This window comes from Coptis chinensis, chromosome 1 (assembly GCF_015680905.1).
Source record: "Coptis chinensis isolate HL-2020 chromosome 1, ASM1568090v1, whole genome shotgun sequence".
Lineage (NCBI taxonomy): Eukaryota > Viridiplantae > Streptophyta > Magnoliopsida > Ranunculales > Ranunculaceae > Coptis > Coptis chinensis.
The window spans coordinates 12,862,543-12,886,230 of record NC_141456.1 but is presented as its reverse complement, the minus strand read 5'-3'; the positions used below and the strand labels follow the sequence as shown (position 1 = coordinate 12,886,230).

The window sequence follows — 23,688 nt, the reverse complement described above, 5'->3', positions numbered from 1 at the left end:
CAGTTCCATTCTTTATTTTCAGGCTCAAAGTAAGAATTGAGATGAAAGAGGAGAAAGAGTAAACCCCCCTTTTAGGGCTTGGTATCAACTATGTCGTAAGGTCATCGAGCCTCCACCGATTTCGAAGCCTACCTCAGTGAGGCAGCCTTGAAGGAAGGCTAGAAGAGCCCAAGCATTTCAAAGTGGAATACCCGTTGTGCACTAATGTGACTGTACTAATGTGCAGTCAGTTGGAGCAAGATGTTCGTCTGCATATGTAAAGGCCTACATGGGTATTCAGTGGAATACAGGGGGCAATGGATGGTGCCAAGGGAATGATAAGAGAAGCGATTGGAGAGAAGCTTCATGTTTCTTCTTCCTCTCCATCAGGCACAATTATTTATATTGCAAACTTGGGATGTTCAGTAGGACATAATACATTCCTTGCAATACAGACCATAGTAGAAGCCATATAATGCATATTTCAATCGCAAGGCCTTGGCCCTCAAACCCCTGAGTTTCAAGTATGCTTTAGTGATCAAGTCTCAGATGACTTCAACAAACTCTTCACTTCCCTTTCTCCCAAAAGACAATATTTTGCAGCAGCAGTACCCGGTTATTTTTACTCTTGCCTTTTTCCCGAGTCTCTCCATTTTATTTACTGTTCATATTCACTTCAATGGCTCTCGAAAGTACCAAAAGAAATCTAATGAAACAAATCAAGGACGCTATGATTAGTGCTACTGGATTCTTACAATGTTGAATGTGCCCAATCTAATTGCATATGTTGACGCATTGCGAGGTATGGTTTCAGACTAAAGTTTTTACGGACTAAAGTTTTCTTTTTGAAGTTGGTGGTAAGGTTTTGTTGGGGATTTTTCTGGTCAGCTTATGTGTGTTTCTTGTTGTTTGGTTTGCTAGTATTGGGATTAGTTATAGGTGGTGTTACAATGTACTACCTTGATGAAGAACGATTCACATATCGGATAACCTTAACCCGATTATACCAAGAGTATTATTTCCATCATCATGTCTTGCCCAAGCGTGTCATGTGGCTTGAATTATAAAGAGAATATTGAACTTGAAAAATATGTAGGATCGCATGTTATTGCTCCTAATCAGAATTTGAATCTTGCTATTTTGTTGAAGTTGCCGAAGTTAGATTACAATCAGAAGCTTGGAGATTCCAGGTATATACATTTGAATCACTTTAAAAAATGTTAGATGTTTTACGTTCTATGTGTAGTGATTTTGTTGTCTACCTGTAGATCTAAGTTTTATGTGCTTTTCGTGCTTATGCTAGTTTCGTTGTCTTGTTGCATTCCATCATGTTGGGAACAACTTTCCTTAGAAAGACTACAAAGGACCCTTATCAAAACTTTGGTTCTTTGATTCTTAATTGTACACCATGGTTGTTCATTATATATGTGTGTCTAACTTAATGACTTATCGACCAATGTTGTGTGTATAGGTTAAGGTGAACCTCTTATCGACTGATGGTGAAGTTACTGCCAGTCCAAGCTATCCATGTTGATATACATGGTGGGTGTTAGCAACTATTTTTATCTATTAAACACGGTGGCATATATTAAACACGGTGGGTGTTCCATTATTTATTTTCAAGTTTAACAAAAGAATTGAGATTAAGGCAAATACTTTCGGGTGGACTCGAAGTTGCGGATAGATCAGCAGATAACTTGGGCAGATGAACAAATTATTGTTAATATATAGAAGATGAGCAGCACAATTCGATTGCTAATAGAATTTGTTATCTATTTGTCGTACGGATTGGATTGCTAATAGAATTTGTTCTAATAATATTTAATAGATTGTGATGTTATCTATCTACAGAGTTTTAGTGCTACAGAGTTTTAGTGGAGAGATGAGTCTACGTGGGAGAGCTCTGTTATAAGAAATTGCCACCTAGGATTGTGATTGCCACCTCAGGTGGACTCTGTTTTAATATAGAGAGATGTGATAGTAGATGTGGGTAGGGTCGGTTATTTTCGGATTTTACAAATTTAAACCAAAAACTGAACCGACCTAATCGGTTTTGCAAATTATAAAACCGAACCAAACCGATACTAAATAGATAACCAACTCATATGACTCAGTTTGAGTCGAGTCGGTCGGTTCTATCGGGTAAGCGGATTTTTGCACCGCCCCTAATTGGACTCCTTTCAGGGCTCTGGAGAATTGAACAATACTAGATGGATAAACAAGCCAAACCATAAGGTTAAAAAGGAAAGGCACAGCAGCTCCTAGCTGTTTTTTTTTTTTGCTAAGGACAGCAGCTCCTAGCTGAGTTGGTCACTGGCTCAGAGTGCTTCACACTTTTAAAAGGTTTCACGTCCGAGCTTCCTTGGGCAGCTCAGGTTACTGGGGATGCTCGCTCAGCTAGACAGGTGTGGTGCTGCCTCCGTACTTCTTCGGGCATGTTCAAGCACCTGGGGCTCATACGGCTAGTCCCATGGTTTGGGAATATATATGCTAATGGAACACTTTTCCTATGATCCTTTCATTATTCAAAATAATTAGCTTCATTAGATAGGAGGTGGGGGACCATGAACCAAAAGGTGAAAGCCAACAACTCTGAAAGACATACCCTTCCCTTCTTCTATTTGAATATATTTGACCAACCAATCAACCACTACATAAGAGAACTTTGGATAAAGCTTTATTTAACCTTTAAATATCAGTTATTCATTTTTTTTGTATATTGTGTATTCTTCTATTTATTTATTCAATTAGTGATTTCATCAATCACACACTCGTGCAGTTCTGTTGATGTCGTTGACCTTCCATAGTTGATGGTTGCAGCAGTGCGGAATACGCTGAAGACTTGGCAACTACTGTAAAGCAAACTCTTTTATGTTTCTTAGACAAATCTGATCAAGAAGGATAACACGGTAATTTGATGTGCTTAACGTAACCTTTGTCTTAGTTTTTCTCTTAAGTCTTAACATCACCAACATGAGTAGAAATTATTTCTGTTATTTTCGTATTTATCATCCACTAACCTCGTTCACTAACCTTGACCATCTACTCTAGTCTATACGTACATGGTAGAGTGAAATTAGATTGGTGGGAGTAACTTAATCAGAGATTAGATTTCAATTGAAAATTTGTAACTTGTAAGTTCAATTATTAAGGAGGAAGAATCAAAATTTTGTTACCATTTGCCTGAAAGACTCCAAAAAAAAAGGGTCATCACGCTACGTTTAAACATATCTGTGGGTAGGATTTGTAGACTCCAACATTCTTTTATCATATCTGCCAGTGTTAAGTCACACATGAAAAGACACCAACCCCTATTAAACCTTAGAAAAATTAAAATAAAAAACTTTTAATGCAATAATTTATTGTCATTCAATTTTCAAAACAAACACTACTATATAGACTTTCTCATATACGATGGCGGGTAGTTTATATATAATGTCTTGAACAACTTTTTAATTTATGTGTAACGGATGAGACTATATAAACTATGCAATACACCATATAATCCACACTATATAATCCACTCAAAATATTATACGACATGTCCATCATATCCGTTTAAGACAAAGTCTGCTCCACTATATAGTTAAAAGAATATTTGTAGTTTAGAGAATGTCATACAGTTTCTCTGTTTTGGTTGTTAGATGGAGCCATGTTAATATGTTATCATGTAGAACGAGGACTACACATTGTAATAACAATTCAACAATCCCCTAAATCCTAATGGATAAACCTGTTGTTTTTTTGTTAGGGTGAATTTGTTCGCTCCATTTGGCTAGTTTAATCTCCTGTCTCTCATAGACAATTATAGTTAGAAAACAAAATCTAATGGATGAAATTAGAGAGACAAAAGTAAACACACTTTCATTTGGAGAACATACTTGTTGGAGTTATCCCTCACATGAAGAAAAAAGAGAAAAACATATATTGTTCGTGTGAAGAGGTCTGAGCGTACACGCGCTCAGATTGGTCGTGACCAAGGCGTGCCCGCACCTTTGCCGTGAAAAAGAAGATAGTTTTTTTTTCAGCCTCTCACGAAACATGTCTCTGTTTTGGTTGTTAGATGGAGTCATGTTAACTAATGAAGTACAGAATACCATCAATCAGTTGGATTTGATAAAGATTGATATAGGTGACGAAGTTGAGACTTTGTTCCTATTAAACTCTCTACCCGACAATTAGGAGACAGTAGCAGTTTCTCTTGGCGAAGTCGCTAAGGATGAAATTATTTCCATAGAGATAGTTACCAGGGCATTGTTGAATGAGGAGACAAGAAGGGGTTCACAAAGCAGCTCCTCTCACTCAGAGATCCTTGTCACAGAGAAGCGGGGGAGAGATAAGAGCAGAAAACTATCTCATTCTAGAGGTGATGACAGAAGCAAATCTAGGGGTGAAACTAAAACTCCTAAGGCAGATAAACAATAATGTTACTATTGTGCCACCAAGGGCATAAAGACATGGTAAAGAGGAACAGAAGTATAGGCTGAGATACTACCGCACTAGTAGACGATGGTCTAATAGAAATTGTGTCAGATTATGGTGAGTGTTGTGTTAGTACCTCATGCTAGGATACAGAGTGGGTGATAGATACAAGATCATCTTATCACGTCACACTGCACAGGGGATTCTTCACTACCTACAACTGTGGTGAATTTGCTGAGGTAAAGATGGATAACAGTAGCGTCTCTAAGATTATAGGCATTGGTGATGTTCATGTAGAAACCAATATCGGCTACACCTTGACACTCAAGGATATAAGACATCTCCCTGACATTCGGTTAAGCCTAATTTCTGCTGGGAAGTTAGATGATGATGACTTTTAAAACTTGTTTGGTAAAGGGATATGGAAACTGAGCAGAGGTTCCATTGTAGTAGCCAAAGGAAAGAAAACTTGCTCGCTTTACAAGACACAGGCTAGTTTGTGTAAAATAGAGTTAAATACGGCACAAGAAGAAGTTTCCTCCGAACTATGACATAAGAGACCGTGTCATATGGGAGAAAAATGTATGGAAGTTATTGCCAAACAAAAGGCCCTACCAAACATCAAAGGTACGCATTTAAATAGGTGTACTTATTGTTTGGTTGGAAAGCAACACAGGGTGTCTTTCCAAAGATTCCCCTCTCACTGCAAGGAGAATGTCCTTGAGCTAGTACACACAGATTTATGTGGTCCTATAAAAGTGAAGTCATATGGGGGAGCTTTGTACTTCTTGACTTTCATCGATGATGCGTCAAGAAAGGTATGGGCATATAGTTTGAAGATTAAGGATGAAGTACTTGGCGTGTTCAAGATTTTCCATAGCATGGTGGAAAAAGAGACAAGAAAGCCTTTGAAGTGTATTCGTTCAGATAATGAGGGAAAGTATATTGGGCCATTTGAAGAGTATTGTAAGAGTCATGGGATTCGTCATGAGCAGACAGTTCCCAAGACACCGCAACACAATGATATAGCCGAGAAGATGAACCAGACCATTGTAGAGAGGATGAAATGCATGTTGTCTCACTCTAAGTTACATAGGAGTTACTGGGTAGAAGCAATGCGCACAGCTGTACATGTGATCAATCTATCGCATTCGAAGCCTCTAAATAGTGATTATCCAGAGAGAGCATGGTCAGGCAGAGATGTTGATTATGGATACTTGAGGTTATTTGGGTGTAGGGAATTTGTTCATATTCCAAAGGATGAGAGATCCAAGTTTGATGACAAAGCCAAGCAGTGCATTTTTCTAGGTTATGGGGATGAGAAGTTTGGCTACAAACTTTATGATCCGATCAACAAGACGGTAATCCGAAGTCGAGATGTTATGTTTTTGGAAGACCAAACAATAACAGACTTTGAGAATGGTGAGAAGCTAGAAGCTTTCATTGATGATCTTGTTAACTTAGAACCAGAAGTTCATATTGTGGAACATGCAGAAAGCATTGAGAATGCAGATAACCATGAGTTTGAAGCTCATGATGATGATTCTATTGCTCATGATGGGATAGAACCTATTGATATAGAAGATGCAGATGAAGTGCATAAACCACCACCTAAGCAAAATAAAGTGCATCCTCCTGAGCCACAAGAAGATGGGGTAAGAAGGTCAGACAGAGAGAGACAAGCTTCAACCAGGTACCAACCACATACGTATATTTTACTATCTGATGATGGAGAACATATGTACTATCAAGAGGCTCTTGAAGGTACAGACAAAGAGAAGTGGTTGAAGGTCATGCATGATGAGATGGATTCTTTGCATAAGAATCACACTTATGACTTAGTTGAGAAATCGAAAATAAGAAAAGTTCTCAAGAATAAGTGGATCTATAAAGTCAAGCATGAGGAGAATAATTCACATCCAAGACACAAAGCTCGCCTTGTTATGAAGGGATTTGGTCAAAGGAAAGGTATTAACTTTGATGAAATTTTCTCTCATGTAGTTAAGATGACTTCTATCAGGGTGGTATTGGGTCTGACCACAAGGATGAATCTAGAGGTTGAGCAACTAAATGTCAAGACAGCTTTTCTTCATGGAGATCTTGAAGAAGATATCTACATGAATCAACCAGAGGGGTTTGAGGTCAAAGGCAAGAAACACCTGGTATGCAAACTAAGAAAGAATTTTCGAGACAGTGGTACATAAAGTTTGATTCCTTTATGGTGAAACATGACTACATGAAGTCCGCTTCCGATCATTGTGTGTTTGTTCAGAAATTTTAAGATGGGATTTCATAGTACTCTTGTTGTATGTGGATGATATGTTGATAGTTGGCTAGAACATTAACAAGATATCCAAGCTGAAGAAAGACTTGAGTAAATCCTTTGAGATGAAGGATTTGGGTCAAGCAAAGTAGATACTTGGGATGCGGATCACTCGTGACAGAAAGAGTGGGAAGTTGTAGCTTTCTCAAGAAAGCTACATTGAGAAGGTGTTGAAGAGATTCAACATGAATCAAGCGAAGCCAGTCAGTTGTATGCTTGGTGGCCAGTTCCGCATGACCAAAGATATGTGTCCAAAGGGTGAGGATGAGCAAAGTCAAATGGAAAAGATTCCTTATGCATCCGCAATGGGCAGCTTGATGTATGCAATGGTGTGTACAAAACCGGATATTACCCGTTGGTGTGGCAAGCCATTTTCTGTCAAATCTGGGTAAAGAGCATTGGAAAGGTGTTAAGTGGATATTGAGATATCTCAAGGGCACTTCCAAGGTGTGTTTATATTTTGGTGGAAGTAAGACCTTGCTTGAAGGCTACACAGATGCAGACATGGCAGGTGATATTGACTCGATGAAGTCTACCTCCGGTTATCTGTTTACTTTTGCAGGGGGAGCAGTTTCTTGGCAATCTAAGTTGCAAAAATGTGTTGCCCTCTCCACTACAGAAGTCGAGTATATTGCAGCCACTGAGTGTTGGAAAGAGATGCTATGGATGAAGAGGTTCTTCGATGAACAAAGGCTAAAGCAAAAACAATTTGTAGTTCTATGTGACAGTTAGAGCGCCATCCATTTTAGCAAGAATCCGAGTTTTCATTCTAGATCCAAGCACATACATGTGCGATATCATTAGATTAGAGAAGTTCTCGAAGACAAACATTTGTGTATTGAGAATATTCATACTGACAAGAACAGGACGGATATGATGACCAAAGTCTTACCGAAAGGTAAGTTTGATATTTGTTATGCTACCACCGGAATGGTAACACACTCCTCCTGTTGATTTGGGAATGCATGGAGGTATCCACCCTCACTGTTCAGAAGGAGGAGATTGTTGGAGTTATTCCTCACATGAGAAAGAAAGAGAAAAATAGGTATTGTTCGTGTGAAGAGGTCTGAGCTCGCTCGCGTTCAAATTGGCCGTGACCAAGGTGCACCCGCACCCTTGCCGTGACCAAGGTGCGCCCGCACCCTTGCCGTGACCAAGGTGCTAGTTTTTTTTCAGCCTCTCACGAAACACGTCTACTGAAGTTTTGGGATGGAAAAATAAAGAGCGCTGCGATCGCATCAAATTGGTCTTGCCAAAATGGCCAGAGCTCATGCCTTAACATTTCGTGTTCGATTTTTCTATGAAAGAAACCGAAATTTTTGACGCTACGAAATTTCAGATTACTATAAAAACAGAAGTTAGGATTTGGAAAACCAAGTCTTGAATAGAAACCCAATTTTGAAAGCAATCAAAATTGAGAAAAAATCCTTGTAAAGAGAAAAGCTTGTAAAAAGATATGAGTGATCTAGTAAAGTGGAGAGACTTGAGAGGAGTGATTGTAATCTTCATTCCTATACTTATAAAAGGATTAGCTCTTATGGAAGTAGACATCATTGGTCGAACCACGGTACATCTTTGTGTTGTAATATGTTTTACTTGCTTTATATTTCTATTGTTTATTTATGATAGTTATACCCATAGTTTATGTTGTAGTTATTGGTTGTAGTGAAAAATTATATATTTTTATTGGAGTAGTAGATTGTCTAGATGCAAACTATCTTAGTATGGATCGATTGGTATCGTTTTCCCAATAATACTCTCAACCAAATTGTATATGACCGTTAGTTCCGATTTCCAAATTCGTCAAGCAAATGTAATAAGAAACATAATATTCAAACTTCGTGTCACCCGCTGACAAGGACATCCTAGTTGATTTCTGGTAGGATTTATCGTCGAGACTGAATAAAAGAGTTTTTAGACTTTGTAGACTTCCCTTTCATGATACGCCATTGAACACCTTTAAAATGCTATATTATGATTTCAATCTTTTTCCAACGTTAGGATGTGCCCCTTATGCACGTGTATAGAATTCATATTTTGTACACCATGTTCGTGAGTTTGTCTCTATTTTCTCCCTTTTGTATGGCAGGAAATATAAGGCCGCTCTAAATGTTTTTAAGTTAAAATATGGCACTATGGCCCATGATTTTTAGTTAAAATACTGTGAAATGTTTGACAAGAAACTACCTGATAAGTGACTCGTGTTACAAATTATTGAAGCCATTTAACACACAAGCTGAGCTTGAACTTTATTGAAGCTCGACTAGTACCCGTTTCTGGCTCGCCCAATCTGAACATATTTTGCGCTTGTTTGAACCGAGCTTGAACAGTTGAACGTACTTGTCAATGTACTAGCCAGTGTGTGACAAGCTGGGACCTACTAGTGCTCGTATGTTGTATGCAAGGAATTTTGAGAAACAGATGTGGAAATAAAATGTATTGGTCATTTGGTCCCCGTAAGTCCATCAAAGAAACTAAGAAAACCTTGAGCAGCCAGTTAAGCTTGAACCATAAACGGGTGGTCAAGATGGGCGGCTTGAACCGCGTGTATATTTTTCTCACCCTCAAAATCTTCTAATCTTCTGTACCAAAAGTCTTCCTACTAAATGAGAACGGTAAATATATTCTCAATTTAAAAAACGTCAATTAAATAACATAAATATATAATATGATCAACTTTGAATATGAATATGAAAAAGGACAAAAAAAAAACTATAACGACGAGCATTTCTTCCAAGTTTCGTTTTTCAGTCTTTGCACTGCAGGCGCGCGTATCTCTCTTTCCATATTCTTCATAGACTTTTCTAGTTTTTAGTTCTTCTATGAAAATCTTCATAAGAGTTTTGCAAGAAAATTGTTTGGTGTTCATATTAAGAAGACATCTTCTTAACTACATGTGAATAAACATTCTTTGAAAGTGAAGAGAAAGGCTTAAAACGCTTAGGAATCATGTCTGAAGGCGAAAGGGATTTTTGCGGGTTCTATGCAATCATGTTCTTCCTTCTGATCACAGGTACTAGTACAGTTCTAATATTTTTTTTTTTTTTGATTGGCAAGCCTGTTTTAAATGAGATCAGTAACTCTTTACTATTAGATATGATTGTGATTCTGTTAGGCGGTTTCATTACGGACTGAGTATATATTTTTTTCTGTGATTTTAAACTTTGAAATTAGCCACTGTTCAAAATTTCAAGTTACTATAATTTGTTTCCGATTTTTTTCAAACATTTTCTGGTGGAATTCTTCCTGAGTTCTTCTCACTAATCTTGTATGAAATTTTCTATATATGCTTCGCGCCATTAGTCCAAATAGGAGAAATTTTCTCCATGGAAGCTACTTTTGCTGAACTCTCATTTAACACCTCCTGTTAGTCATTCTGAATTCTCATAAGTTTTCACAAAATCTGAACTATGCCATGCTTCTTAATTGTTATTTTTTCTTATTGGTAATGCAAGTTTCTTGGTATACTCTAGTGTTCAAATTAATCTTCTTTAAAATTCACTCGAGTAGACTATTAACAGACAAAATAGTAGAGTTCTGTTGTTAGAAGTTACTTGTGAGTTGTCCACACATTGAGCCAGTTGTAGATTTTCTTGTTCTGTTTTCTAATATATTTTTAGCAAAAAAATTTACCATCTTTTAGGATTTTCTAAAAACTTGCTCTGTTTATGGCAGGACAAGTAGTTTCTGGAAATACTCCAGAGACAGACAGAGAAGTTCTACTCCAGCTCAAATCATTTCTTCTGTCGCAGAACAAAGTTAACCGAGGCCGATATGTGAGATGGGGTGACACGAATTCGAATCCTTGTGACTGGCCAGATATTACCTGTAATAATGAAAGAGTCACCCGTATATATCTGTCCAATTGCAACATGTCTGGCAACATGTTTGGAAACTTCTCTGCTTTAACTGAACTTACAGATTTGGATCTCTCGGCGAACACAATTGGTGGTGTGATCCCTGATGATTTAAATGGATGCAGTAAGCTCAAGCACCTAAATTTATCTCACAATATACTTGAAGGAGAGTTCAACTTGACTGGATTAAACAGCTTAGAGGCACTTGACCTGACTGTTAATAGGCTTGTTGGTGAAGTTCAGTTGAGTTTCCCAGCTATGTGCCAAAACTTGATCCTTCTGAATATTTCGTCGAATAGATTCAAAGGAAAGATAGATAACTGCTTCAATGACTGTCCTGCATTACAGTATCTCGATCTTAGCTCAAATAATTTCACTGGCCAGTTATGGTTAGGCTTCCCAAGGTTACAAGAATTCTCAGTTTCAGAGAATAACCTGACGGGCGAACTCCTGACGTCCACTTTTCCCCAGGGTTGCAATCTGAAGGTTTTAGATTTATCGGAGAATCATTTCTATGGACAGGTTCCAGAACAAATTGCAAACTGCATATCTTTATCTTCATTAGTCCTATGGGGAAACAACTTCACTGGCCGAGTCCCTGCCAGTATAGGATCACTTTCTAATCTTGAAGTCTTGGTACTAGGAAAGAACAAGTTCTTCAAAGAGGTTCCTGAATCTCTATTGAACTGTAGCAACCTGTCGTTCTTAGATATGAGCAGAAATGGTTTTGGAGGAGATATACAGGAAATCTTCGGAAGGTTTATGCAGGTCAAATATCTTGTATTGCACAGTAACTCATATACAGGAGGCATACATACTTCGGGAATTCTGAAACTGGGGAATGTTAGTCGGTTAGACCTCAGCTACAACAACTTCTCTACTGCAATACCAGTTGAATTCTCAAATATGTCAAGCTTGAAATACCTGTACCTTGCTCATAACCAATTCACAGGTAATATTCCTTTTGAATTTGGAAATCTCTCGGGCCTCCAAGCTCTAGATCTCTCCTACAATATGCTAACTGGAGCAATTCCTCCAACATTGGGAAAGTTGAGTTCGCTCTTGTGGTTGATGCTAGCCAATAATTCGCTTACTGGAGAAATTCCACCAGAGATTGGAAACTGTGGAAGCTTATTATGGCTAAACCTTGCCAACAACCAATTATCTGGAAAAATACCACCCCAACTCCCAAATATTGGGATAAATATAACTTCAACTTTCTTGTTGAATAGGCAGAGCAAAGAGGGCCCCGCTGGTTCTGGGGAGTGCTTAGCAATGAGGCGGTGGCTCCCTGCGGACTATCCACCTTTCAGCTTTGTATACACTCTCCTCACAAGGAAGAGTTGCAGAAGTCTTTGGAACAAGCTACTGAAGGGTTATGGCGTTTTCCAAATCTGTCTCGGTGGTTCAACAGTCCGAACACTACAAATCTCGGGATATGTACAGCTCTCTGGAAATCAGTTAAGTGGTGAAGTTCCCCCAGAGGTTGGTCGGATGCAGAACTTCAGTCTATTGCACCTGGGAATGAATAATTTCTCTGGTAAATTGCCCCGAGAAATTGTGAGGATGCCACTCGTCGTGCTCAACATATCTCACAACGCATTTTCTGGTGAAATTCCATCAGAACTTGGAACTGTTAAGTGTTTACAAAATCTGGATTTGTCATTCAACAATTTCTCTGGAGTGTTTCCAACGAGCTTAAACAACTTGACTGAGCTAAGCAAGTTCAATGTCTCCTACAATCCGTTAATCTCAGGAGTGATTCCATTGACTGGGCAGCTAGCAACATTTGAGCGTGACTCTTTTCTTGGTGACCCACTCTTACAAATTCTATCTCTTCGGAACAACAGCGGTGCAGGGACCCCGTCAATCACAAATGCTGGTGGAAAATCAAGAAAACCTACAAGTATGGCTGCATTCTTGGTGTTCCTGATACTAACTTTTACACTCTTAGTATGTGGACTTCTTTCGTTCATATTCTGCTTAGTTGCTAAACAACCAGCAGGCCCACCAGGTTTTCTGTTAGAAGACACTAAATACCGCCATGACATAGCATCTAGTTCCTGTGGATCATCACCACTATTATCAGATTCCATAAAGATTATTCGCTTGGACAAAACAGCGTTTACATATTTTGATATCTTGAAGGCTACACGGAACCTCTCGGAAGAAAGGATTATTGGGAAGGGTGGATTTGGTACTGTTTACCATGGTATGTTGCCCGATGGAAGAGAAATAGCCGTAAAGAAGCTACAGAGAGAAGGTCCTGAAGGGGAGAGAGAGTTTCATGCGGAAATGGAAGTTTTGAGTAGTACTGATATAGGGTGGCCACACGCAAACCTTGTAACACTATATGGATGGTGCCTTAATGGATCACAAAAGCTATTAGTGTATGAATACATGGAAGGAGGGAGCTTGGAGGATCTTTTGACAGACCGGATGAGGTTGACATGGCGCAGGCGTATTGAAGTGGCGATTGGTGTAGCACGAGCTTTAGTGTTTCTCCACCACGAGTGTTATCCAGCAATTGTTCACCGTGATGTGAAGGCTAGTAATGTTCTATTAGATAGGGAAGGCACAGCTCATGTTACAGACTTCGGACTGGCTAGAGTGGTGGGTGCCGGAGAAAGCCATGTGAGCACAATAGTAGCTGGAACAGTAGGATACGTGGCACCTGAGTATGGACACACATGGCATGCAACTACGAAGGGTGATGTTTATAGCTTTGGAATACTAGCAATGGAGTTGGCAACTGCAAGGCGAGCTGTGGATGGAGGGGAAGAGTGTCTGCTAGAATGGGCTAGACGAGTCATTGGAGATAATGGACGGCAAGGATTGAGTCTAGTGGTTCCAGTGTTGGTTCTTGGACATGGGCTTACTGAGGGTGCAGAAGAGATATGTGAATTATTAAAGATTGGACTGCGTTGCACTGCAGAGGCACCACAGGCTAGACCAAATATGAAGGAGGTATTATTGATGCTGATCAAGATTTCTAACGATGATAATAAAAAGGAATTCATACACTCATCTCCGACCAAAAGCACTAAAGACGCTTGAATAGAGCCCTTGAAATTGTGAATACATCATCAGATTTAGTTAGCTTACACAAATATATGTATACAGTTTCTCTTTCTTTTATATATTACAATTCTTCTCTGTACACAAAACATTCTTTGAGTTGAATAGTACAAAGTTTTGCCTTACACAAAGCTCACATAGAAAATAAAGCAATGTTAAAGAGACGGATACTTTCCAGAAACTTTAGTTCCAAAAACAGGTGCTACAATCCTACCATTGTCTCATATTATCACACAACTATAATCACCATATCTGTTATTTAAACCATAACTCAAACCACTGCACTTTCATACAACTGAAAAATAACAACAGAAACAAGTTAAATGTACAAGCCTACAAGGAATAGTGTCTCCTCCCCATTTGCCAATGGAGATCTTCATCACCGTTTTGTTGTACCACCAAATTCTTCCAAGAGGCGCTCAATGGTCTTCCTCGATGTTATCTTGTTGTCAATCTCAAATGCTCTTAACTCGTCCCTCAGACCTGGTTGATGCAAAACTTTAAGTGGCAATTGGGACGCATTGGTATTGAAGAAGTGGAGCAGATTCCTCATAAGATCCACAGATTCAGCAGACACGAGGATTTCCCTTTTGAAATTCTTCTGGTTATCATAGTACCCCGAAACAATCATCAGTAGACGCAGTTTCTCCGACTGCTGGAAATTAATGATGTCTTGAGTTGCAGAATCCTCATGAGTAAGAAGCTGTACAACTGAAATACCAATAGAACTCATCCCAATATTGGAAGCCACCATTCTAGAATTCAACCCAGTTTGATCAGATTTACCACCTCTTGTCCACTTCTTGAAATCCTTGCGTAAGATATCTGCTACTTTGAGTTCAGTTATGTCATACATTTTGTATTTCAATATCTGGTGGAGACCATTACATCCATATCGACCAGCACCGTTGATCAATAAAGTCGCCATATACTTATCCTTGGAAGTGCATTGAGGGTTCTTCAGATTTCCAGTACTTACTAGAATTGCTGCTAACAAAAGCCGGCTGAAGCCTTGCCCCGCCAAAATCTCAGGAGAAACCTGTGAAAACTTTTCTGCAATAGATGTACAACACGACAAGGTTTGGCCCACCGTAACAGTTTCTACCCAGGGATAATCAGAAGTGACAGACTCTTCATTCATTTTGCAATTGTAGACTTCCACCAAGGCATCCTTAAACATCTCATGTTGGTGAGAAAGCTTGTGACTATTCAACAAGACTAATTTAAGACTCCCAAATTCGTAATAGTATGAAAGATCAATCTCGTCAATGAAAATTAAGGATGACTGATCAATATGACATGAATCAAGTAACCATTTAATCTCACCATGAGAACTCAGGTCTGATCTTTTCATATTAATGACTGGCACAGTACAGTAATGCTTACTCTTAGGCAGTGTTTCATTCAAGTAAAAAGCATACATGATAACCGAAGAGACAGAACTGACATCAGTTACCTCTTGTCCAATTACAGCATGTAAAAGTTTTCCAGGAAAACCAACTGTTACATCACCCTTTCTTGCTTTCAAATACCAGTTTAAACGACTAACGCTTTCATGTGATTCCACGACTTCATTCTGAGGTGTAAATCCGCAATAAAATGATGCTGCAGATGGTGGAAGTGGAATATTGATTGTATCTGACGACTTCTTCTTGGCCACACTATAAGTTCTCTCAACTGTTGGCTTAGGTAATATAGGAACTTCAAAATCTAGTAGTATAGTAGGGAAAGAAAATGAAGGTGGCACAGGGAACTTTTTTAGTGTAGGAGTATTGAGTTGAATATTTGAAGATGATTCCATAAACGAGTTTTCGGAGAAAATATCTGAAAAACCAGGCGTCGATGGGAGTGATGATACATATTCTTTTTTTGAAGAAGAAGCAGGTACTGAATTCATCCTATTAATTATTGGACCGCGATATTTATGATCTGGATCAACTGAAGATGAACTGCTTCTTTTGAGTATGCCATCAAAGAAAGGATGGTCACGGTTGCGAATATAAGTTTGTTCTTGTTGTTTCTCCGTCATTGCGTTAAAGTTTGAAGAAACAAGAAATGAAGAGAGTTTCACAAAGATAAATATAATGCATGGTGGATAAATAGAAGAAAAGGATTATAGATTCGATATAGTGAGTATAAACGACGAAATTAATGCAATGCCGTTTTCTTGTCGATTCCGCCATCATTTATTAGGTTCTCTTCTTCTCTGCTTTGTGAATATCATCACCACATTATTCTCTTCCTTTCGTTTGTTTCTTTCCCTCCCTCCCAGTGGTGTCAAATGGGCCGGGCCGGGCTGGCCCGTCTCTCAAACAATGAAACTCTCATGTTTTGAGTGCCGAACCAGTCCTATTCTCATTTACCTAGAGGGCCGGGTCGGGTCGGGCTAATATTCAAACCTCTAAACTTTTACCCACCCCTCAACCATCTCAGGAGGGCTTGAAGGGTCTGGCTTGAGGGTCAAACAAGAAGGCTGGATATTATGTTATACATTTGATTTACAAAATAAATTTAGAAATATTAGTTAAAAATGATAATATTGAATGCACTTCATAATTAAACTTTCAAACTACTAAAAAAATTTGTTAAAGTTGTATTAGTCAATTAATATTAGTTAAATTCATTTCATAAATATATTATAATGAATTATAAGGTTGGCAAACTCAATAGATAAACGTTATTTTAAGTGATTTTTAGTATATTAATGCTAAAATGAAATATATTATAAAAAAATTATTAAAATATATGTAAATAATGTTGAGGGCCTAATGAGGGCCGGGTTTAAGGGAGGGCTTAAGTTTCAAAGTCTAGGCCTTTACTCTCTCCTCAAAGGCTTGAGGGCCGGATAGGCCCAGCCCACAAATGTGTGAGGGCCTCATTTTGAAGGCTTTTTTGGCCCATAAGCAGGGTCAGGACATGCGGGCTGAGGGTTTGAGGACCATTTTGACACCTCTGCCCAGCCCTCGGTCCCTCCTATACAAAATCTGTTGCTTGTTTCCACGACCCACATATGATTACATGGGCTTTAACAAGGCCCAAAGGATGGACTTACAAGGCCCACAAGCTTTACTTGTACAGTTGCACATGATCCAAAAACTGTCTGCCACGTCATCCTCTTCACAACAAATTTCTGTACGGAAAAGAACATTTCACATTTAACGTGGCCAGCGAAATGACTCAAATACCCTTAATAACTCGGTTATTACCCGCCAAATATGCCAACAGTGATCATTCTACACACAAATCACTCTTGTACTCAAAACACAAATAAGCCCCACTGAAACGTAGCTTTGCTTCAACTATTCTCAGGTTCCTTAGTTGCATTCTTGTATATTGAGCTAAAAGTTGAAGTATTTGAAGCTTTAAGTGATGGATTATAGAACAGATAGTGATAATGGGGGTGAGGGTGAGGGCTTTTTGGACTTAACAGCCGGAAAGGGTGGAAAGTTTTACCAACCAATGCAAGGTATTATTACCAGCTTTATATCTAGCTTGTTTGTTTTTTCTTGTATACTTAGTGTTAAAGCTTTTTTAACTGATCATACATATACAATGTCGGTGTTTGCTGGGTATAGTGAAAGATTTTATCTTTTTCTATGTTTGTTTTAAGTAAGAAGATAGGTTGCATTTTGTGATGTCATTTTTTATATACATTTGATCACTTTTCGTCCATCAAATGTTTTGAAAAAGTGAATTTCTGTGTATTTTGTTTGGCTTAGTTTTACATGTCCTATTATTAAAAATTTGATATGTTTTGAACAAATGTTTTTGATGTGGATCAGAGAATGGTTTAGTTTTTTCAGCTAATGTTTGGGGTAATCATCATATTTGTATTAGGTAGATTTATCGGCATGTCAGTTTTTTTATCGTAAACATGCCCTTTTTATAGGTTCAGCCATAGCGCAACCACCGTTGTTCAATCAATCCGCTTGTAGTGCTAGGCCAAATGGGCAACAATTTGGAAATGCCGTTCCTTCCCCTGCTTTATCGCATGGTTTTGGTATGTCAGGTGGGATATCAGATCCCAAGGTCCTTGAGAGTGAACCTAGATGGGACAAAACACCAGGAGCAGTTAATACGGGTGAAACGATCACTATTGGGGGTGCAAAGAGGAAGGTGATGTCTGCAGAACTAGCGTATCAAAGGGAACTAGCATACAGGAAGAAAAAGGAAAGCTTACAAAAGCAAACTTCTAATCATTTTCAGGAGCCTTCGAAGAATGTTCAGGTGAGATAATGTGCCTTTTGATAATTCAGCTTATATGATTCATAATGTTGTCCTTCATAGGCTAAAGGTGTTCTTCCACTCCAAAAAAAAAAAAAAAAATATATATATATATATATATATATATATATATATATTGTTGTCAAATTGTTTGTTGTTAAATTTTATGAACGGGTGAGGGTTATGTGGTGTGGACTGAAATGGAGACCACATTGGAGAGTAGAGACCCTTCACTTGTCCAAAAATGGGGGTTTCTATAACATGAATGGATGAGCATTTTTCAGCAGACTCCAGTTATGTGGTGTCATATTAAGCTCTACTTTGTGACACTTTCAAGTGTGTAACCATGAGTTGACACACATACGTTTTGGTCAGTTAGAAGTTTCTGAATTTATTAATGACAACTGTGGATTCATACCATAACAAATTTTAGCCTAAAGTTGCTTTGACTGGCAGATAGAACAGATAACACTTTTAAATTGATGTGGTATACTTGTCCTTGGCTGGCACATTTGCGAACTGATGGATAGTATTTACTTTGTTCTCTACTGAAAAATAAAGAGAAGGAGAATGAGTCTTGGGCAATCCAGACATCGTGTTTGGTATAATGTAAAACAAAGTAGCACAAGATGGCCAAAGAGAAGTGGAAAAATGGGGTGTTACATTTTCCGCCTTTTTGTTTGAAGTGCATCCCATTAACTCCGTTAGACGCAGACAAACTATCCAAAAACTTATGTTCAAGCGATCACTAATTAGAAAGATTGACCTTTTAATGACAAGAGTGTGAGCCTGTGGAGTTCTAAAAGTGTTTTATTACCTTTATCCAGTTTTTATCTTTTCTTATTTCTTAGGCTTTAGCTTATAGCTTCTCTGTACCATTTTCTCTCATGTTAACAATATTGCAACATTCTTTATCATGTAAAAGGAAAGGGAGGCTACCTGTTACAACACTGTTTTTGGAAGTAAACGAGAAGCACCATCCATGAAACAAACATGCTTGCCCCCACAACAACCAAGGCAATTTCACAATCAACAGGTAACACGTTTCTGATCTTGGTTATATTTTAGGCTACGTTTAATCAACTTGTAACTTCTAAAGGTACACTTCTCTCTCATGTTACTAAAATCATGACTTTCTGTTTTCCATTTTTTTAGGGAGCAGCTACTCGTTTCAACCCTGCTGTTGGAACTAAACGAGGAGCATCAGCCGTAAATCAGTCATGCTTGCCCCCACAACAACAAAAGAAATCATACACTCAGCAGGTTACTCAACTTTTTATATTTTCTTATTTGTAAGCTTGTTGCTCTGCTTATTATAGCTTCTATATGTACTGTGTTTAATAATGTTACTAAAACTGCAACTTCCTTGTTTGTATTCTAGGGAGTGGCCACTAATTTTAACACTGTTGTTGGAAATAATCAAGAAGTGGCATCCATGAAGCAGTCATGCTTTCCCCCACAACAACTACGACAATATTCTAATCAACAGGCCCCTAAAAGCCAACAGGTCATATTCTTTTGTAATGTGTGCCAGGTATCGTGTTCGGGAGAACTTTGTTTCAGCCTACACAATCAAGGAAAGAAACACAAGTCCAAACTTGAAGAGTTGAAGAACTACAAAATTGGTGCGAGTATGGGGACTGAACCACTGATGTGTAAGGTGTGTAATATCCAGTGCATGAATGAACGCAACTTTCGGGAACATCTCTCTGGAAAGAAGCATGCTACTTGCCTGCAAGCAATATGTGAGGCATCTAAAGGAGTTGAAGTAGTTTCTTTGCATGGGTGGAATAATGGAAATTGAGGAGTTTGTTAACTGACGACTATAGAGGACGTTGAAACAGAGATGTCCTTCCGAACTAGAATTTACTAACCATGAATCTGTGTTAGACTATGTTTTGCACTGTAAAGTTGAAAGATGACCGGGACAACTATTCAGGAAAAATACAAGATTGGATCTGTAGATAACTTCAAATGCCTTATTAGCTTTCAAAAAGAATCTGCAGTAGTTTGTACATGATTTAATATGGGATATATACAAGTAGCCACCAGACTCCATCAGTAACTGTTTTCATCGGAGCATCTATACCGCTGAAAGTTTTGGACACCCAAATGATGTCACAGGTAAAACCCTCCTCTGGTTACAAAGTATCAACCTTTCCATCTGTGGTCAGGCCTCTGCATAAGGAAGGTATACTGAGGAAGTAGGAAATACTGATAAGAAACGTTCTGAAATGGTTATCGCTTACTATCCACGTGTATTCCAGTGGCGTGTCTATGTTTGAAGCCTGAGAGTTGGTGCTCAAGTAAAGATAACGTCTGGCTACTAATAATGGGCCTCCGTTTCTTGGCATTCGGAGAAGGAAAGTGAAAGATGAGAGAACCAAAGCTCTGCGGGATTTGTGTCAGCGAAGTTACACTATTATTATTATTATTATCCTTACGCATAAAAGAGTACCTTATACGAACGATTGTAACCATAGTTTTAGGGTTACCAAGTGGATAGTAAATCCCGATGATATCAGAGAGGCAGAGATCTGTAATGTGTGCAGTGACATGTATTTTATTTGCCAAGCCTGTAGCCGCAAATTCTGTTTGGACAATGAGTCTATGTATGTACCTAATCTGATGTTTGACAATCCTACTATGAAAATTACTCCACTCACTTGTGATGAACAGGTTTGTAGATTGGGTCTTATACCTTTCATTAACTTTTTGCTGCTAATTATTGTTTGTATTAGTTAAGCTGATAACAGAGTTGAAGAATTTATACATAATCTTGAATTGCAAAACTCTTCATGAACGTAACAATTGCTCTTTAATGAAGTAATTCGATAGTGTCACCTTGGCCTTTTGATGACTTTAATAATATGATCGATATGGTATTTGTTTCTTCCCCATTCTACTCTGTTTTTTTTTAGGATCCATAATAACTCTGTGGCTGATCTGTGATTCATTCTGAATGCCCCTATGGAACAAACTTATAATTCCATATCAACTTGGTGTATCTTTGTCCAGTTCCACCTCCATGAGATGGAAACAAATGTCCAATATCCGTCAGATTTGATATATTTGGCTGTTTGGAGAGATGGGGTTTATTTACATTTTTCGAAAATTGATTTGTTGTTGTTGCTTTGAGTTACAGGTTGGTTTTAAGCTGAGTTCGAAAATTGTGATCATGAAGATCATTATCGTGATTTGAGGATACACGTTATGAAGAAGAACGTGCTCGTGCTTCAGTGCCTGTAGATGATGCTGAAAAACGCACAGGTGCTTCAAGAGGTGTTGAAGAACTTGCTGATGCAGGTAAAGCTAATTAACAATGGCACCTAAGATAGATTGCATTGTTTTATGTAATATGTTGCAATTTACAAATCTCATTGTTCATTACTACGCCTTTGGCGTTACATGATGCTTATGCCCTTCATTCCAATCAGATTGATGTCATTTCTGTTTTTATATAATTAGTAGTACAAGTAGAGATATCTTTGAGGGTTAGTTAGGGATACAACCCCACCCCACCCCACCCCCCGTTGCAAGATCCAATACGATGCAAATTTGCAGCATGTAATCTCTCTAAAAGGAGGACATGACTTTTGTTTCAGATTCTAGTTATTTGGCTATTTTAAGGGTATCATAATCGAGCTTCTGAATCAATTTATTGTTCCTTGTGCTTGTAAGATGCCTCCATATAATTATATCTGTATAACCTTCAAGCTCCTTTTTGTTATCCTTGATGAATTTTTGGTTGTTTGAGCCTTTGGAGTTGCTTTTGTCTATATATAAGATCTCAGTTCTGCAAGTATTCCGGTCAAACATGTCTGGCCTGGTTTAACAACTCTTCTACATCTTTCAGCGGGTTGCATATTTTGTCCCAAGTCCCAGGCTCCCAGCAATGGTTAAGCAGATGCCCAACCTAACTTTTCTTCTCTTTTTCTGTCGTATTTAATGCCTAATCTGATTGCTTTAGACCTTTAGTCAATCTTTCAAGGTATTATTTTTTTCTCAATTTCTTAAGATTTTGTTTGAGGTCAACTTGTTTTTTAGCTGCATCTCTGTATCCTCCCATTTGTTTTGTTATTGGAATATTTTCTTACCGATTTCAATTTCTGTCTTTAAATTGCTAAGTCAACAAAGTATAAAATGCATTGCCCGTTTTGTGTTGATAGCTATTATATCTACCATACACAGAATCTTTGCAGAGGTGTGTATGGTGGAGTTCATGATCATGCAAGGTCTCTAGATTGATTTGCATGAAGAACTAAGAAAGATAGAATGTCAGAGTCTTAGTTGCATTAGAGCAGTGACTCATATCTTGTTACGTTTTTGCTGATTATGTCAGTTCTCAGGGTTTAGATGTGTAATTTGTTAAGTATAGAGTTGTGATTGCTGACTTAATTGTTATCCTTGTCAGTAAACCTTTACAGCGTACATTAGACGAGTTTACTAATGCAATGTAGAATTCAAGGTTTGTATGTAATATAGTATTTAATGCATTAAGTCAATTTTGTCTTCCTCTTTTCTCCATTATTTTATTCTTCCAATTGAAATGGTTTATTTTTACTTTTCTTAACAGGAAATTTTCTCGCTGGAGGCACAAGTTTGGTGTACATACTTGCCCAGAAGCTATTTTGATCTGACCCAGTTCGTCAGTATATCTGGATGGAAGTTTCATATACTTCAGTGTTGGGTTGTTATTTCTGGGTAGTTGTTTCGTCTGTTCTCTTGTTTATTTTTCTGTCTTTATTTGTGACCGGAGGAGTCTTGTTGCAATTTAAACTCTTGTGACTTAAGAATGTGTCCACCTTTTCTGAATGAATTTCATTTGAATTACTATATCCTCTGACAAATGGATGGAAGGAGATTTATAAATCTAATGAAAGCATAGGGTACGGATCAATTAGTAATAATTTATTTTTGCACTGAGCAGCACTTCGTCCTATATTATCTCTGAACAATACTTCATATCCAGCATTAGAGATCCGCGAACTGTCATCAGTATTTAGCTTAATCACTAGAATTCTGTTCGAGGTGCCTGTAGGAGAATCAGTGGCACTCCCCAAGTTTGCTGTTAATGCTTCTATTTTGAATGCAGTCCTCAACTTCTTGATTCTTGCTTACTCAAAGGAAGGTGGAACGATTTTAGTGACAATAAGCCTTTCTTATATGACCATCTTTGTAAGCACAGAGGGAAGGAAGAACTCGTAGTCCAATTCAGTTTTCTTTGAATCCATTGCAAAGCTAGTAACACAGAGAGAATTAATGAAAATGTGTGTGTTTGTGTGTGTTTTAAGCTTGCGTGTGATATATTTTCTTGTGGATGGAAATGGTTTCTTTTGAGGCGACTTCTTCCTAATTCAAACTAATAATTAGATCTATGATTGTCAAAAATTGATTCAGGAAAAAAAAAAAAACGAATCCTAATTCAATTAGATCGGCAAAAAAGATTGCAGCAACTGATGCCTGATGTGAATGTTTTAGACAGATCTTTTTTCTTTTATTATTAAGCAATTAAGACTTATTACAGTGTGTTTGTTTTTCCATATTGTTATACACTTATACACACATCCTTCCCTCACATGGACGCGAATTTGATTGAATATGGGATTAAATTATGTGTTTAGTTGATATGAAACTTCAGATGGAAAACTCGTGAGTGAATATGTTGTTAAAGTACTGGTTTGTTAGGGTAGACCTGTAGAGCAAAGGAAACTCGGAGTTACGACCATAAATAAATAATAAGTTCTGAAATTTATCTGACTTTGGAATTGGTTCTTCTTGTTGGTGTTGTACAGTATAGACTAT

The 23,688-nt window shown here is 38.1% G+C and overlaps 3 protein-coding genes across 3 annotated transcripts; 2 read left to right on the top strand and 1 right to left on the bottom strand.

Moving 5' to 3' along the window:
• The first annotated feature begins 9,438 nt into the window (after positions 1-9,438).
• Positions 9,439-13,784, top strand: LOC147522238 (Leucine-rich repeat protein kinase family protein). Its single transcript, XM_086592085.1, has 2 exons — positions 9,439-9,737; positions 10,400-13,784. Exons 1-2 carry the CDS (start codon positions 9,674-9,676, stop codon positions 13,636-13,638), a joined length of 3,303 nt encoding a protein of 1,100 aa, XP_086448211.1. The 5' UTR covers positions 9,439-9,673; the 3' UTR covers positions 13,639-13,784.
• A 46-nt stretch (positions 13,785-13,830) lies between these two features.
• LOC147522237 (uncharacterized) lies at positions 13,831-15,781 on the bottom strand. The gene has a single exon (XM_086592093.1). The coding sequence runs from the start codon at positions 15,686-15,688 to the stop codon at positions 14,039-14,041; it is 1,650 nt and encodes a 549-aa protein (XP_086448219.1). The 5' UTR covers positions 15,689-15,781; the 3' UTR covers positions 13,831-14,038.
• Positions 15,782-16,821: 1,040 nt separating this feature from the next.
• On the top strand, positions 16,822-23,411 carry LOC147522236 (uncharacterized). Its single transcript, XM_086567365.1, has 6 exons — positions 16,822-17,125; positions 17,549-17,886; positions 18,809-18,919; positions 19,039-19,146; positions 19,265-21,189; positions 22,460-23,411. The coding sequence occupies exons 1-5, from the start codon at positions 17,029-17,031 to the stop codon at positions 19,685-19,687; spliced, it is 1,077 nt and encodes a 358-aa protein (XP_086423491.1). The 5' UTR covers positions 16,822-17,028; the 3' UTR covers positions 19,688-21,189; positions 22,460-23,411.
• The last annotated feature ends 277 nt before the right edge of the window (positions 23,412-23,688 follow it).

What these genes read in the sequence shown, in the direction of transcription:
- LOC147522237 (XM_086592093.1), bottom strand. Translation starts at nt 15,688, where the DNA reads ATGACGGAGAAACAACAAGAACAAACTTATATTCGCAACCGTGACCAT.
- LOC147522238 (XM_086592085.1), top strand. Translation starts at nt 9,674, where the DNA reads ATGTCTGAAGGCGAAAGGGATTTTTGCGGGTTCTATGCAATCATGTTC. An exon ending in GTTCTTCCTTCTGATCACAG is followed by an intron (nt 9,738 to 10,399) that starts GTACTAGTACAG and finishes TGTTTATGGCAG; the next exon opens with GACAAGTAGTTTCTGGAAAT.
- LOC147522236 (XM_086567365.1), top strand. Translation starts at nt 17,029, where the DNA reads ATGGATTATAGAACAGATAGTGATAATGGGGGTGAGGGTGAGGGCTTT. An exon ending in GTTTTACCAACCAATGCAAG is followed by an intron (nt 17,126 to 17,548) that starts GTATTATTACCA and finishes CCCTTTTTATAG; the next exon opens with GTTCAGCCATAGCGCAACCA. An exon ending in GGCAATTTCACAATCAACAG is followed by an intron (nt 18,920 to 19,038) that starts GTAACACGTTTC and finishes CCATTTTTTTAG; the next exon opens with GGAGCAGCTACTCGTTTCAA.